Source organism: Myripristis murdjan, chromosome 20, assembly GCF_902150065.1.
Source record: "Myripristis murdjan chromosome 20, fMyrMur1.1, whole genome shotgun sequence".
Taxonomy (NCBI): Eukaryota; Metazoa; Chordata; class Actinopteri; order Holocentriformes; family Holocentridae; genus Myripristis; species Myripristis murdjan.
Window position 1 is genome coordinate 6,452,706 of NC_043999.1, and position 15,908 is coordinate 6,468,613.

A 15,908-nucleotide genomic window follows, 5' to 3' on the forward strand; every position below is an offset into this window, starting at 1 on the left:
CAACCAAAAACACCCAAAACTTCACACACACTTTTGAGGTAACCATGTCAGGTCCAGTTGAATAGGATGGATGATGGATTGTACCCTTAGTAGTTGGTGTGGGTGATGTTAGAGCAGTGATATGATTTATTACATATGATTACGGCAATGCAATAAAATGGATGAGTGAAAACCAACAGCACTGAAGTACAAAATGTGACTAAGAAATCAGAAATAACATCTTCTAATCTAAGGTATGATGGCTTGATTACAACAGAGACCAGAGTTATTTATTTATTTGTTTATTCATTGATTTAATCATGTATTTATTGTGGTGTATGTGTTGAGGGAAAGATGACAGTAGGAATACGTTTTGTGTAATTCTGATCTGACTTGCGAATGGAAAATATGATCGTGTGACTATTTCTTTCAGTTGTGTTTAAATTTCAGGTTCAGTGAGGTTAGATAGATATACTTTATGGACAAAAGTATTGGGCCGTCTATACATCACACTTACAGGAGCTTTAATGACCTCCTATGCTAAATCCATAGGCATTAATATGGAGTTGGTCCCCATTTGCAGCTGGAACAGCTTCTACTCTCCTGGGAGGCTTTCTACCAGATGTTGGAGTGTGTCTGTGGGAATTTTTGCCCGTTCATCCAGAAGAGCATTCGTGAGCTCAGACACTGATGTTGGACCAGAGGGGCCCGGCTCACAATCTCCGTTCTAGTTCATCCCAAAGGTGTTGGATGGGGTTGAGGTCGGGGCTCTGTGCAGGCCGGTCCAGTTCTTCCACACCGAACTCAGCCAGCCATGCCTTTATGGTGCTGCTTTGTGCACTGGGGCTCAGTCATGCTGGGACAGAAAAGGGCCTTCCCCAAACTGTTTCCACAAAGCTGGAAGCAGAGAGTTGTCCAAAATGTCCTGGTGAGCTGAAGCATTAAGATTTCCCTTCAGTGGAGCTGAGGGGCCGAGGCCGAGCCCAGAAAAACAAGCCCATAGCGTTATCCCTCTTCCAAACTTTACAGTCAGCACAATGCAGTCAGGCAGGGAACGTTCCTTCCTCCTCCTGGTGTTCACCAAACCCAGACTCGGCCATCAGACCACCACATAGAGAAGCATGATTGGTCGCTCCACAGGACATGTTTCCACCACTCCTGAGTCCAGTGGCGGCGTGCTATACAAGTAATTTGTTGCAGCGGTGGCATCCTATTACATTACTATTACAGCACCACCCTGGAACTCAGTGAGCTCTTTAGAACGAGCCATTCTTTCACAAATGTTTGTAAAGGCAGACTGCATGGCTAGCTGCTGGATTTTATACACCTGTGGCAACAGGACTGAATGAAACACCTGAATTCAATGATTAAGAGGTGTGGCCCGATACTTTTGTCCATATGGTGTAGATTAGATAGATTTAGATGGTATATCAGAATCTCTGTGCATTTTATTGACAGTAAAAAAAACAAGCCGGTTATGAAAAGAGAAAACTTTATTCAACAAAGCACCAATATTTATACAAAAAAACATATGCTCTCACTTTTGCCCTTGGAAATGTTTTGAGTTTTTTTTTTTTTTTTTTGCTTTTTGGTTGTGTTAGCATATCACTTTTTTACTTGCTTGTTTCAATGGCATTTCTATACACTTTGTGGAATTCAGTTTGGACTGTTGTCAATGTTTCTCAGGAAAAAAAAAATCATTAAGAACACTGTATAAAAAAAAAAAAACGAGGAGGCAAAACGTGAGAATTAACATTCACTTTGACAAACAACAAACGATAAATTACATTCTTAAATTTAATCATCTGATTTCACGTTATGTGCGGACACGGTATAAATAATTCATTGAATTTAAATTAAATAGCCTACGGACAGAAAGTACTGCTAGAGGAGTGAGATCACCAGATGCATGAAAAGCTAGAACAAAAACACATTGGATGAAAAATGTTGGAACAAAAAAAAATATATATATAACAAAAATGAAATACAGTGCATCAAAATTACTTTGGTGGCAATACTGGTTGTCCGGTCATCCCATTGCTTGAATAGGGACACTGTAAGCTGTGGTAACATAATTTTGGCCCTTGAGTCATCGAGTAAACTCCTAAAATTTGCAGAAGTGTTCAAAAACCCTCCATGACAACCTGTAAACATAATGGAAGTAGCCCTTTACACAATACAACAGTCTTTGGGAATCTGTGGATTGTAAAAACTGCCAGGTTTGAAGGCAGCGAAAGATTCCTGTTGCTCCTCAGTGTCGCGTCCTCAGTCTCCGCTTTAGCCCGTCGATTCAACATGGAGGACAAAATGCACTGGTAAAAAGGATGTTATTCTCAACACACCCCGGCGTCTCGACACAGATCGAAATGTTGCTACAAATAACCATACTTTGCCCTGGACCTGGTTTACCTTTTTGGACGTGAATATGCTTTCTCTTTGTTACAATATATTTGATTAACATGCTTTGCAGAGAAGCGGCTCGAATGTGTTAGATGGTGGGGCAGCAGTGGCCTGTACAGCCTTTACTGTGCGTGAGTGGGGCAGGCCTGTAATCACAAGGTGAAGGCTGGCTGGCTGGGGAAATGTGACTATGGACGTGAATGAGCGATGCCCTCCTTTCCCTCTGCAAGCACTGTCAGCGTGCCCTTGAGCAAGGTCACTTAACCCCCAACTGCTCCGGTGCAGCTGCTCAGTGGCCAGTAGTTAAAAAAAAACGGTCTGTCTTAAAGGTTAAAGCTGCAACTTGTGGCATTTTAATCACATTACCTCTGAGGCATTAGTATAAATAAAAGAGCCTCGACAAGCTTCTATAATGCGTTTCAGATTATGTGCCATGGTCTTGGATTTTATGGAATATCTTCTGGATTGCTTTGCGGTACAAAGCAAGAACCTTTCTTTTTTTTTTTTTTTTTTTTTTTTCACCTTGCAAGATATACACAACTTTATTCCAGTTCCAGTATTCTCACTGCATAGCTTCAACTTCACCTTAGCTTACTCTGTCAGAATGCAGAAGTTGTTATAAAAAGGTTTCTATTGACTCTTCTCCGTCTTCTCGCTCATCAAAACATCAAACGCACGCAGAGCGAGGCCAGGGAGGCGGGATGCGGGACAAGTAGCGGGAAATGCGGTCTTGATTGTGAGAAACACAAAACGCTACACCTAGCACCTTTAGGATAAAAAAAAACAAAGATGCGTGGATGTGCTGAAAATGATACATCTTTTTTAAGAGTGTGGAGTTTTGGTCTCAAAAGACACTGTGGCGGCTGGGATGTGTCTTTTTTTTTTTTTTTTTTTTTTGCGGTGGGAGGCGCATCTAAGGGTTTTTGTGGGTCTCGATGCAGAGGACGATGTACTGGTTGGAGCAGCTGCGTGTCTGTTGGCCCAGGAGCAGGCCGGAGGTCAGGCTGGAGGACAAGCCCATGACGGACATGTGGTCCGCCCGCCACGTCTCACAGTGCTTATCCACGTCCCGCAGACCTCTGCTGCTCGAGCCGTGCCAGATGCTCTTCTGCGGCCTGAGAGATGAGACGACACGGAGGGTTAATACTGTGACGACTGAGAGAGATACTTAACTGTTAAAACTGTACAAACAATCAAAAAGCTTGTCAGAATGTCACAAAACATCCATCTAAATAGTGAAAAAATACGATAAAAATCTTTTAATGTCATACTATAAGTTGCTGGATAATGACATTAATACATTCTAGTGATTACTCCCTCATACAGGCTGACGATGCATTGATATTGTTTAACACCTCAAGTTATTACATTCATATTACTCCTGCAAGTTATCAGACAATATTTTTATTACATCATCAATTCTAAATACACTCAGTGGCAACTCTATTAGGTCCACCTGCACAAAAAGTTTCCTTTTCTGCTGCCTATAATGCTCAGGTTTTATTTTTGTCACAGTAACAGAGGTGTTCATTCAGTTCTATGTTTGGCACTGAGCTCATAGTTAGTGCTGCTGTTGGACTGGACTGCATTTTATTGAGAGCTGTTTCCACTATTCTGTCCCCCTCATTGTATAGAAACGGGGAGGACAAAAAATTAGAAACACTTCTCAATATAATGTAGTCCAGCACACAATCTCTGCAAACTACAACCTCAATAATAAACACAGAATTAAATTGACACATTCTCCACAATGTCAACAAAAACTGAACATTATAAACTTTGTTAAAAGGTAGAATTTATGGCAGTAATGTATTATATTAACAGATTTATTAACATTTATTTTTTTTACATTCTTAAAAGGTTTACTACATTTTGAGACAGACAGATAGATAGATAGATAGAAACAAGTAGGCAGACAAATTGGGCTACTGACCAGAAGGGGTCCGCCAGAACATCTCGGCCATCAAAAGAATAGATGGGTATCCTGGCGTTGATTGGCGCCCCGTCGCCGCTGAAAATCGACCGCCAGTTCCTAAACATCACGTCTCCCTAACAGCAGAAACACAACAGGTGTTAGGTCAGTTTGGATGCTAAAGTTATCAACTAAAAATCTACTAAAAAATTGCCTGCTGTGTTTCCATTAGCCTGTGTTGCAAGGTGAAAGTTTTATTATTAACTAACAAAGTCACACTGGGTTTGCTCATTAAAAATTAAATATTTTCCTTCATATCCACCGGCTAAGAAGCGGACTCACCCTGAGGTTGGTGACCGGCAGTGTTTCGCGGAAACCTGGGTAGACCACGTGGACCAGGTCTTGTTTGTGGGAAGAGATGAAGGCGCGGTAGTTTGGCGCCAAGCCCATCGCCTTGGCCTGCTCGTAGCACATGCGGTCGGCGGTGTCGAGCCCCATCATGTCCCCTGAGTGGGGCTGGTTCAAGGCCACCAGGTTGAGCTGGCAGCAGAGGAAGAACAACGCCGGTGTTAGTCAGCATCAGCATGAGAGCCATGGTCACTCCACTGCAGACTCTACTGACAGACTGACTCATATTTTGCTGTAAATGTCTGTTAGCAGTTAAGTCAAAGTAGTATTTTGTTAGGGTATGACTTTGCAAGTGAGTCAAGTCATTTATTATTATTTAGAGCAATTTTCAATGGATAATGGAAAAAAAAAGTTATAAATGCTAAATAAAAATCTGTGCACGACTCTCACTGAAATCCAAGTATTTTTGCAGTTGCATGACAAAACAGATTTAAGGGAGACTAGAGCATTATGGAAAGTGGTAAACCTAAATAAAACGCATTACCAAGAAAAGACACATTTAGGTTAAACAGAAGTGCTGCAAAAAAATACCAAGACAATGCAATTTGCTCAAAAAAAAAAAAAAACATCTATCTGGAAAGGATATAGAAAAACAGTGTAATAGCAAAGAAGAGGTCAAAAGTCGTAAAAACCACCTTTGTTATTATTGTTATTTACTCACCCTTTCACTCACTGAGCGTATTCGTTGCATTGTGTCTCCTCTTATCTGATACGCCGGTCGAGGCTGAATGAAGAGAGGAATGTAGACAGTAAATAGGTCAAGAATGTTTATGCAACATTTACCCCCAACAAAAAGTCCTAAATATAATATAATATAATATAATATGTTACCTCGTCTTGTGGAATAATGTTATTGGAGAGGTAGATCAGACTGCCAAGCTGGGGGGACAAAATAAAGAGCAGTGAACACATTACTGCATATTTATATTTATACTTACACTGTTTTATCTGTCGGGATCGGTTGAGCACAACTTTACAGAACCTGGAAATGTGTTTTGCTGATAGCGAATTATGTTAAAGTTAACTGAATGGTTAACATACAGAAAAAAAATGGACCTCTACAATGTTTAATGCAAACCTTTTTCATTGTTAAGGTGAAGAAAAACACTTTTCAGACACAGAGAGATGCTGTGCCCTTTAAAAAAAAAATGCCCTGATTCAGCACTGAGGGTCAGTAAATAGGCCACAAACTACAGAGTGATTTAAGAAGCAAATTCGTCTCAGAGCTCCACTCAATTCTACCACAGAGTAAAAAAAACACACAAAAAACATGTATTTGAAAAAATTATGTTTTTTTTTCTTCCAGACTTGAGGGGGAAAAATGTATTTTCCCAGTTATTATGGGATTTTAACAGGTTTCAAAGGCCCAGAGGTCTTAAAACTAACTAAATTAAGTACAACAATTAAAGACTATACTTTTGTAAACTGGTGATATGGAATTGTGCATTTACACCTTCAAATGAGGACAGTTTCCAAAAACGGCACGCCTCAACTATAATTTTCACATGAAGGTTTACACACAAGAGTGAAAAACAATCTTATTTAATTCCTGACATTAATGTGTATATTCGACGGTTACGATTTTTCCTCAGCACTGGTGTGATTACATATTTTCTGTTCACAGTGATGCCACGTGGGATTTAATGACCTACATGCAACAGTAACTCGAGGCTGTACCTGTATCTCTTTCCATCCCTGGGGAACTTTGAGGAACAGAGTGCCTGTCCCTGACACGTAGGTCAGCGTTCCCTCTGCGTCCCTGAGGGTGTGCTGCATCATGCTCTCACGGGTAGAAAATGTTTTCAGCTAAAGAAAGAAGGAGGCACAGGAGGGGAGGAAAAAAAATACATATCACTGAAAACACTGGCCTCTTTTTGTGTTGTGTGATATTTCTGGCTTGCTTTTTAAAATAGTCATAAAGCAAAAATCCTCCAAGGGAATGAGGACAATTAAGGCAAACTGTGAAAGAAAGCAAAGAGTTGTTGTTGATGTTTTGGGCTTGAGTGAAGTGTAACTCCACCCCCTTCTCTGGGGCGCAGACAAGACCTTCTCGACTCCGAGACACATGCATGTCAAAGTGCCGCTTTTATTGTTACGTGCCGCTTGAGGACTGAAAACTAGGTGAACAGATAATAGCAGGAATACTGATGGACAAATGTAAAGATCTTTGAGATGTCGTGATGAAGCTGCCATGGTATAGCTGTGACTTTACAATATCTCATGACATGCTGGTGTGACATTTATGACAAGCTGTTGTACAAAACAGCCAGCAGAGGCAGGCTGACTTACAGATGCGGAGTTACCCGGAGGTCCAGGGGGGCCAGCCGGGCCGGGCGGGCCAGCAATGGTCACAGCTGCAACAACAAAACACTTTACATATTACGCTGCACGTTGTACTGACTCGGTGGTTTGATTCCTGGCTTCAGTTCTGAGGATTGGTAGTTTGTGTGAAGTATGTGAGCATAATTATGTTAGATTTAGCCGCAATTTTCAGATTTAAATATCACTGATGGGTTGTACCTGAGCCGTATCTTGAGGGTGGTCCAGGGGGGCCCGGTGGCCCAGGAGGGCCGACAGGACCAGGTCTGCCATAGCCCGGCACACCAGGGGAGCCTGGCACCCCGGGGTGGCCTGGAGGTCCGAGCACTGACTCTCCTTTGGGTCCCTGAAGCACAAGGGAGAGGTCACTGTTTCATGAAGCTCTTCCTGGACAGTAACAGTGCTGATGTGTTTGCAGGATGTATATAACCAGTACTCGAGTTGAGGGGGGATGAGGGTGGATTGCATCCCCCCTGAAATAAAAACAGTCAAAATCATCCAGCCTGTAAAACTGCCATCCTCACTTTTCATCAAGTGAAAAAAACTGACCATCCCCCCTGAATTTTTTTTACAACTCGACTACTGTATATATAAATATATATTTGTGCAAAGATTTCATCTCTAGATCAAGGTTTTTCTCCCAGAGTGCTTCTATTTTAGTTTATTAGTATTCATGACACACAAACTACCAAATTTTAATTGTCTACATATTTTGTGTGGCAGCAAGGAAATTTTACAGAAGTAAAGACAAACCCCTGTTAACTGAATGTAAGGAAACACAGAGAGGGGTAGCCTTATATAATCACTTCCTCCCTGCATCTATAAGGCATTAACACTTTACCACTTTCCAAATAATTTCTCTTGGGCTGTAGCAAAGAGACAAAAAAACACACAGCTACCGTTTACACATCAGATTTTGTGTGATGTGCGTTCCATAAACATATTACGATGACTAGTCAATGAAAAGAGATTCAGCACCATGGCAATTTGGCAAAGCACGGTGTTGCCAGTGCTGTTTGGACAAAAGTGAATTGAGTCAGTATTATCAAACACTTAGTTTTTCAGTGCCTTACACAAAAATGAATTCTGACCAAAAAAAAAAAGATGTTTCCATGGAAACCTGACTCACCACAGGTCCTGGTCTCCCAGGGATACCTGGTCGCCCAGGCAACCCTGCCTCTCCCTTCTCCCCTTTGTCTCCTTTGACACCCTGTTCACCTCTCTGATCCTGTGAACACACACACACACACACACACACACACACACACACACACACACACACACACACACACAAGCCATGGGTCACATACCCGAGAAAGGAACAAAAACAAGAACTACAAAAAAAAAAAAAAAAAAAAGTAAAATCATATTTGAAACTTACCCAACCTCCTCTAGCTGGGAATCCATCTAGGTAGCAATGACAAATAAATGAATAAATTACAAATAAATCAGGATGAATAATATTAGCTTAAAAAACAAATTGTACATGAATTATTATAAACTGGGAGTGCTGTGATCCTTGAGGCGATGTGCTGACTCACTTGGTATAGCCGGCATCCCAGGAAAGCCCCGCTCCCCCTTCTCTCCCTTAGGGCCTGTCTGACAGTCGCCTTGGGGAATTAAAATCAATCAATCAATCAATCAATCAATAAAAGTCACTTCATCACACTCACCATCCCAAAACTGACATTTATAGCTTATCCATTCTCAGTCTCAATTATGTTTGGATTATTTATTATTTGGATTATATGGATTATTTTTGTACCACTTAAAATTTTACTTAAAACACAAGTGAAGAGTCGTAAAAATATGACCCAACCTACCATCTGCGATAGTTCCATCGGCGTTCAGCTGCAGAAATGAAGCGAAGACAAGTTAACGGCAGTCAGTGTGGATTCAATTCAGAAATCATCGGTAACATCAACGGATTTGTTTTTTTGTAAAATTCAAAGAGAGGGTTGAGGGAAATCAATCATTCCATTATTAGTGATTAGGTCAGACGTTCTCTAATAAAGGGAGTTATAGTGGTGGACACATGCACTTTCCGGAGTCCACATTTTTAGCACTACCTGTGTTGCATTTAGGCAGCGAGCTTTCACAGCATGCAGCATGCAGGAATAACGAAGGCCCATCCTCAAATTATTCTAGGAGAGAGGGTTAAGACCTAGCAACGTCACACAGAACAGCGTGCATTTTCGTTTTGACTTTCGTTTGTTAGAGAGAACGTGATGGCGGATGTGTAAAAGTGAGAGTGTGACAGAGACAGAGGGAGACAAAGGTGCCTGAATGAGAGTCACAATGCAGGTAAAGAAATTAAGATATGGAGACAGATTCTCCACAGAGGCAACCGAGGTTTGATCAAGGCAGGACAGACACTCAGGAAGAAGGCAGCCTATCATCTACATGCTTGTATAAATAATGGATCCACCTTGATACTGACTTTTACACAGCCTGAATGAAAGGTTACGTTCATACGGCAGCTGAAATGGACCCAATTCTGATTTTGACTGCTCTATGCGACCAGTATCTGACATCGGCGTGGACAGATCTGACCCAGCATGGGCACACGCACAACAAGCATGCTGCTGAACAGCAAAAAATGTCATTTGCACGACAGTCCATCATCACATTGAAAGAAATGGTGGTGGAGACATTCATTTCTTGGATACTCTGCCGGGGTAACAGAGGTGTGGCGGCAGAGTGTCAGATGTTCAGGTTGAGGGCAAGATGGCAAAAAAGGGCTTTGATTGAGAGAGATGTGAGCATGCTCAGTGGGAAAAAAACAAAACAAAACAAACAAAACAAAACAAAAAAAAAAAAACATGAATTTTGAATGTTCAGACAGCCGTCATATCAGCAGCAATCATACAAATCTGTTTTGGGACCACATAGGAAAGTGTCCCAAATCAGAATTGAAAATTTACTGTATTTTTGTTGTTGTTGTTGTTGTTGTTGTTGTTGACACTGGCATTGGGAAAAAAAAAAATCAGATCTGTTCACATCTGACAAAAACATCAGATCTAGGCCAGTTTCTAGAATCAACAATGTACTGCAGAATTTATAATAAACTTCCATTCATCCCTTAATTATTTTTTTATGTCAGCTTGGGTAAAACAGGGGTAAAAAGGTAATTTCCCTTTGGAAATAAATCTCGATCGAAAATGAAAAAACTGAGGAAATACGGTAGCGCAGGCTGCAATAAAAGCCCGTATGAAGACGTATCCATGTTTTATCACTGGTGTCCTCGCAGGGAACCAAACTTACAGCCTTTTTGCAGTGCGGTCTGGGAGGAACGGGGAAAACTGTCTTCAGAAAACAGGGGAAACAGAAAGCAGCGTGAGAACATACCGGTTCGGAGCGCATAAAGTATAGGGTACTGATGACAGAGTAGACTGAGCATTGAGTGTATGCATTTGTGTGTGTTTGTGTGTGTGTGTGTGTGTGTGTGCGGGCTATGCTGTGCGTGGTGTGCACTTACTCCTTTGGGGCAGTTGAAAATTCCTGGGCGACCCGGTGGTCCGGGTGGGCCAGGGGGTCCCTGAGAGGAGAGAAAAAGACGACAAAATAAGAGAGTGAAAGAGAACAGGATTAGCTCGGATTGCCTCGATTGCCCCGAGGAAATTAAAAGACGGATAAAAACTTCCTCCAGATAAACGAGAACAAAACGGAGATCCTCATCCTCAACTCCATTATCCAATATCCTTTGACCCCTGTCATTAAATATATATAGACCCATGCAAGAAGCCTGGATATCACTGTCTTTTGCTTAAATAAATTCTTTCACACACAATTGTGATGACATGCACACATCAGTTGTTGATTTGACAGCCAGTGTGTGGAAATTTGCTTCATCAGTGGCCGTGTGCTGATATTTACTCACCATCAGACCCGCAGAGTCCCCTTTCGCTCCTTTCAGCCCCATCTGGCCCGGGCGACCCTGCACACACACACACACACAGACATTAGTCGAAAGCATTTAAGTTACAAACAACAGCAGCATGGAAAGTTAAATTAGATGAAACTTTAATGATCCCTGTGGGGAAGCTGGGGAAATTGGGTAGTTTCATTAAACGTGTCAATGTGTGATTTAATTTGACAAAACTCGGCACCCAGCATGGGCTCAAACCGCGGACTGAGGCTTTATGCATGGGTTGTGTTTTTCATGGCAGGATAAAAAGCAATTCTTAATTGCAATGGATGTAAAAAAAAAAGTGAAGTGTCTGAACTTAACTGGGAACATACCGTCGTCAAATAAACCTCAAAATCAGACATTTACTTAAAATCGCATTTTCATGATATAATTGTTCGCGTGGCAGTGAAAATTGGAGATCTATGGTGTAATCATCAAAATGTTTAGTGCGTAGAAGCTGCTTACAGGGCGTCCAGGGAAACCAAATTCTCCTTTTGGTCCTGGTGGTCCCACAGGCCCCTGATGAGAACAAGAGACAGTGACTGCATTTCTTTAAATTCATCCTGATTATAGCTGAAGCGTGACGTTCATCTAAGAGCAGAACCTCACCAGTGGCTAAAAATCAAGGCTCAGCTTCTTTGTGCAGGGTGATATTGATCCAACATGAATCTAAACTTATTCTGCTGTTGCTTTGGTTCTAAGATGCTGTGTGTCATCAAAAGTGCATAACATAAACTTTAATATAACAACATTTTAAAACGCAGAAGGTAAAAAAAAAGATGTTTTTCCAGGATTTACCATAATTCCAGGGGGTCCAGCTACGCCATTATCTCCCTGAAAACAAAGACACAGTGAGTATTGCACAAATACTGGCTTATATCCTGGATATGGGTCATTTTGGGATAAGCTGTTTTTATATATTTCCATATTTCACAAATGCGCCTGTTTAGAGGAACAAACAGAAACTTCAGAGTAATTCAATGCAAATGGGACTTGCAGACACAACAAAACATAAATATGAACTGAACAAAATGCTCATCATGCAATCATTTTTTTTTTTTTTTTAATTTGAATCAACTTTATCCGACTAAGGTCATATTTTGTGAAGATATTAGATTATAGGATATGCCAACTCTTAAAAAGAATATTTGGACATACACTGCAAACTTTAAAAAAAAGTATCAATATCTGACTTTTGGGTAATATTCAACTGAGCGTAATATTCTCATGTGGAACTATTTTAAGGGCAAACTATGAATTTAAACCCTGTTGACCTCAGAAGGTGTGTGTGAGTCTCTGAACCTGGCGTTTGAAAGTAAATATTGTGAAGGGAAAGATGAGGAACCTTGCTTCCTTTGGGCCCGACCGGACCAGACAGGCCTGATATCAGAGATGCATCAGCTGCAATGATTTGTCCTGGCTCCCCCTTTTCACCCTAAACACGCACACACACACACACACACACACACACACACACACAAATAAGTGATACAATACATGCAAGTAAACAGTATACACAAAACTGAGTGCATGCACAGCGCAAAACATGAGAATAACATCTTACTTCCTTTATTTTATTTATTTCCTGTTGTGACAGGAACTTGGGGCGGATCATAACGAAGGGAGGGATTATTTAAAAAGTTCAAACCAATCGGATATCAGTTTCAGAGAGAGGCTGTAATTTGATGGGCTGGGTGGAAGAGCAGGATTGTTAAAAAAAAATATGTAAAAGCTTATTTCAGGGATTTCCTGCCTGAAGTGGGTTCCGCCTAACATTAGGACAGAGTTTCAGCTACACTTTCACATTTTGGACATAGAAATGGACACACTGCATACACACTCCACTTACTTTCAGTCCTGGAGGTCCCTGGATACCTGGCAACCCAACATCCCCCTTTGGACCCCGTGGTCCCTGTAAAGATAAAACATCAGAATCAGCAGGATGACACAGTCTGGACTCTAAACACCTCCATTGTTGCTGCTGTTCACTGCTCTGACATATTTATTTATTTATTTATTTGAGGTTTGCTTTTTGACAGGGACTTTGGAGGTTTGGACAAATAAGCCCGGGTGTTACTTTTAGGCTTTTAGTAAAACGAAAAGAAAAGACACACACATCACGTTGCCTTCAATGCGATTTCGGTTTGGTACTCACGGTGGGTCCCTGAGGTTCAAAAATCCCTGAGAAGTTGAAGACACCGTCTGTGTCGTTGAGCAGGAGCTGAAGGAGAAGATTGTTGACGTAAACCCACACAACTCCGACTCGCTGAACAAATCCATCAGTCTGATTAACCATTCAAGCTTATGGGTGTGTGTGATCAGTCCGTGTGTATTCAAATGGCAGCGGCACTGTCAGTTTTAACAAAGCACGCCACGTTTTTTGAGAAATCACCCTATTAAATAGGTGACTTACCTGTGATTAGACGATAAGGCACCGAAATCATTCATGTGCCCCTGGTAGACTCTCGTTCTCCCGTTGCTAACTATTTCCCATAAACCTCAGGCGTCCAATCGCGTATTCATCTGCTGTGTAATGACTTTTACACTCACTTCTTGAATAAATAGGGAATGTAGCCCTGGTGTTTCAAGATTGTGCATTAAGTTGTATCAAATTTCTTGTAATTTTCATGTCAATCTGCTGAAAAAAACTGCCTGAAAGTGCTAGAAGTTCTAATTTTATCACTTTGATATAACTAATATCATTAGTTATCATGGTGAACAGGAGGGAATGATCCCACAGAGACACATGGATGATACTGGTGTCTATGTTCATAACCAACAAGTAGGCCAATCTCATTATTTTAAGGTTTCTATCCACTCAGTATGTTAAATGACAGTGCCTGGTGCTAACACTGCCATTGTGGACTCTACCCAGTGAGCTGCACGAGTGTTGTCATGATAGGACAGACAGGGGTCAGGGGTCAGGGGCCACGTACTTCCTGGAGGTTGATGATGGGTCCGGGGGGTCCCGGTGGCCCTGGAGGACCAGGGAGACTGAGCCCATCCTGTCCTGGCGCTCCCTGAAAAACAAAAATATCACACGTTACCATCTGCAACACAGGGTACAGTGAAGTGAATACTGAAACAGAATGCTATGTGTGTGTGTGTTGTATGTGTGTGTGTGCATGTGTATGAGTTTGCCCGTGTCACACATTCTCTCTTTGATGGTTTTACCTTTTGTCCTGCGTCTCCTTTGTCGCCCTTTGGACCCTGGTGTTGACATAAGAACAAACATTGACACACACTCGGTAAAATGGTCGTTTTTTCTCCAAGTGCTTTTCAAGTAGACACCATCGGCACTGACAGCCATTTAAGGCCTAACCCCAATACACAATGCTCTTTTATTTGGTCAACAGCATACTAAAATGTGTCTGCTAAACGTCTCCTTTCCCACCGGCAAATAGACAAGCACGCCTTGCAAATCACGACTTAAAAGTTTTACCAACAAGCATCCTCATTTTAATAAAATTTTAACTTCTATAACAGATTTTTGCTGATGCTCCTTCCATCACAGAACCTATCACAGCGTGGGCCAGTCTTAAAATTTCACATTTTATTGAAATCATTAAATCTTTTCCTGTGTACATGTCAGTGGATCCATTACTGACCTGTGGCCCATTTAACCCATCCACTCCTGGAAGCCCTGGTGGTCCTGCAGCACCTGGCTCCCCCTAAAGGAAACAAGAAAAAAAAAAAAAAAAAAAAAGACTGCTTCATATCCGTTCACCTCTTGACTAATACTGACATGCATTCCCAGCAAACAGGCCTGCAATGGCCCTTTACAGGCCCACTTAGGGCAGCCCGCGCAGGCCCCCTGAGAATTTGCTCATTGGCAAAACGTTGGCCCCTCAGTGCTGGTCCCGCATGGGCAGCCCTCATTAACCCCTAAGGAAGCCTGCACTGGCCCTGTATGGGCCCACTTAGGGCTGGCTACAGGGCGCACAGCAGGCAGCCTTTACCTAGCTTTCAGGAGGCCCTCACTGCCCTCACTAGGCCCACACTGATTTTGCAGTTAAATTAATCTACAACAATAAATTATAAACATTTTTCATTCAGTGTAATGTGTGTGTATTTAATAAATGAATTGATTTGAATCCTTTTGACTATTGAACATTTTTGACAATGCATACATCAATGACCGCATCCATTTTAGATGTATGGAACTCCCAAAGGAAACTACACTAGTAGTTGAAATACATTTATGTGTGGAACTGATTTATTGTTGTAGATTAATTTAACTGCAAAATCAGTGTGGGCCTAGTGAGGGCAGTGAGGGCTTCCTGAAGGCTAGGTAAAGGCTGCCTGCTGTGCGCCCTGTAGCCAGCCCTAAGTGGGCCCATACAGGGCCAGTGCAGGCTTCCTTAGGGGTTAATGAGGGCTGCCCATGCGGGACCAGCACTGAGGGGCCAACGTTTTGCCAATGAGCAAATTCTCAGGGGGCCTGCGCGGGCTGCCCTAAGTGGGCCTGTAAAGGGCCACTGCAGGCCTGTTTGCTGGGTTTCCAAGAGCAACATGCAATAAGAGACTTGATCTCTGCAGGATCAGGCGAATGAGAGAGAAAGATGATTTGAAGAACTGATGAAAAGCATTCAAAAAGTATGATGACATTTTGACATTTTAACATTTGAGATATAAAAGCAGAAGTTGTTAGTGATTTTCTTCTGTGTGTTCGTGTAAATCAACAGGATTAAAGATGGAAAACCACTGCTTTGAAGTGAACAAACGTAGTGAAATTGGATTGTGCTGCCACTGATTTTTCAAATACATGATTTTGTCTCACCGACTTTAACCAAAGCTGGCAAATTCAACCTTCAACATCTCAAAAACAATAACAACAACGAGAGTTGAGGTGAGGTGGACTCACCTTTTCTCCTGGTCTTCCTGGAACACCGGCAAAACCATCTTTACCCTGGCAACAGAGGAAGAGGACAGGTAAAAAATCAATTTCCAACATACAACATGTGCAAGGTGGAATAAAAA

At 41.8% G+C, this 15,908-nt stretch overlaps 1 protein-coding gene across 2 annotated transcripts in view; it reads right to left on the bottom strand.

The window, feature by feature from the left end:
* Positions 1 to 1,518: 1,518 nt before the first annotated feature.
* LOC115379070 (collagen alpha-1(XVIII) chain-like) overlaps positions 1,519 to 15,908 on the bottom strand; it is an 80,379-nt gene continuing 65,989 nt past the window's right edge. The window contains exons 21-44 of one of the 2 annotated variants that reach the window (XM_030079743.1): positions 15,793 to 15,837; positions 14,537 to 14,599; positions 14,103 to 14,138; positions 13,865 to 13,948; positions 13,084 to 13,149; positions 12,778 to 12,840; positions 12,274 to 12,363; positions 11,727 to 11,762; positions 11,394 to 11,447; positions 10,899 to 10,955; positions 10,497 to 10,556; positions 10,283 to 10,324; positions 8,842 to 8,869; positions 8,560 to 8,628; positions 8,400 to 8,425; positions 8,148 to 8,246; positions 7,220 to 7,364; positions 6,989 to 7,053; positions 6,377 to 6,505; positions 5,531 to 5,578; positions 5,361 to 5,423; positions 4,634 to 4,831; positions 4,313 to 4,428; positions 1,519 to 3,494 (exon numbers count right to left, since the gene is read on the bottom strand). In XM_030079743.1, the coding sequence (XP_029935603.1) occupies positions 3,293 to 3,494; positions 4,313 to 4,428; positions 4,634 to 4,831; positions 5,361 to 5,423; positions 5,531 to 5,578; positions 6,377 to 6,505; positions 6,989 to 7,053; positions 7,220 to 7,364; positions 8,148 to 8,246; positions 8,400 to 8,425; positions 8,560 to 8,628; positions 8,842 to 8,869; positions 10,283 to 10,324; positions 10,497 to 10,556; positions 10,899 to 10,955; positions 11,394 to 11,447; positions 11,727 to 11,762; positions 12,274 to 12,363; positions 12,778 to 12,840; positions 13,084 to 13,149; positions 13,865 to 13,948; positions 14,103 to 14,138; positions 14,537 to 14,599; positions 15,793 to 15,837 (1,884 nt within the window). In that variant the 3' untranslated portion in view covers positions 1,519 to 3,292. The remainder of the gene's footprint in view (positions 3,495 to 4,312; positions 4,429 to 4,633; positions 4,832 to 5,360; positions 5,424 to 5,530; positions 5,579 to 6,376; positions 6,506 to 6,988; positions 7,054 to 7,219; positions 7,365 to 8,147; positions 8,247 to 8,399; positions 8,426 to 8,559; positions 8,629 to 8,841; positions 8,870 to 10,282; positions 10,325 to 10,496; positions 10,557 to 10,898; positions 10,956 to 11,393; positions 11,448 to 11,726; positions 11,763 to 12,273; positions 12,364 to 12,777; positions 12,841 to 13,083; positions 13,150 to 13,864; positions 13,949 to 14,102; positions 14,139 to 14,536; positions 14,600 to 15,792; positions 15,838 to 15,908) is intronic. The other variant, XM_030079744.1, reaches the window with a different exon arrangement.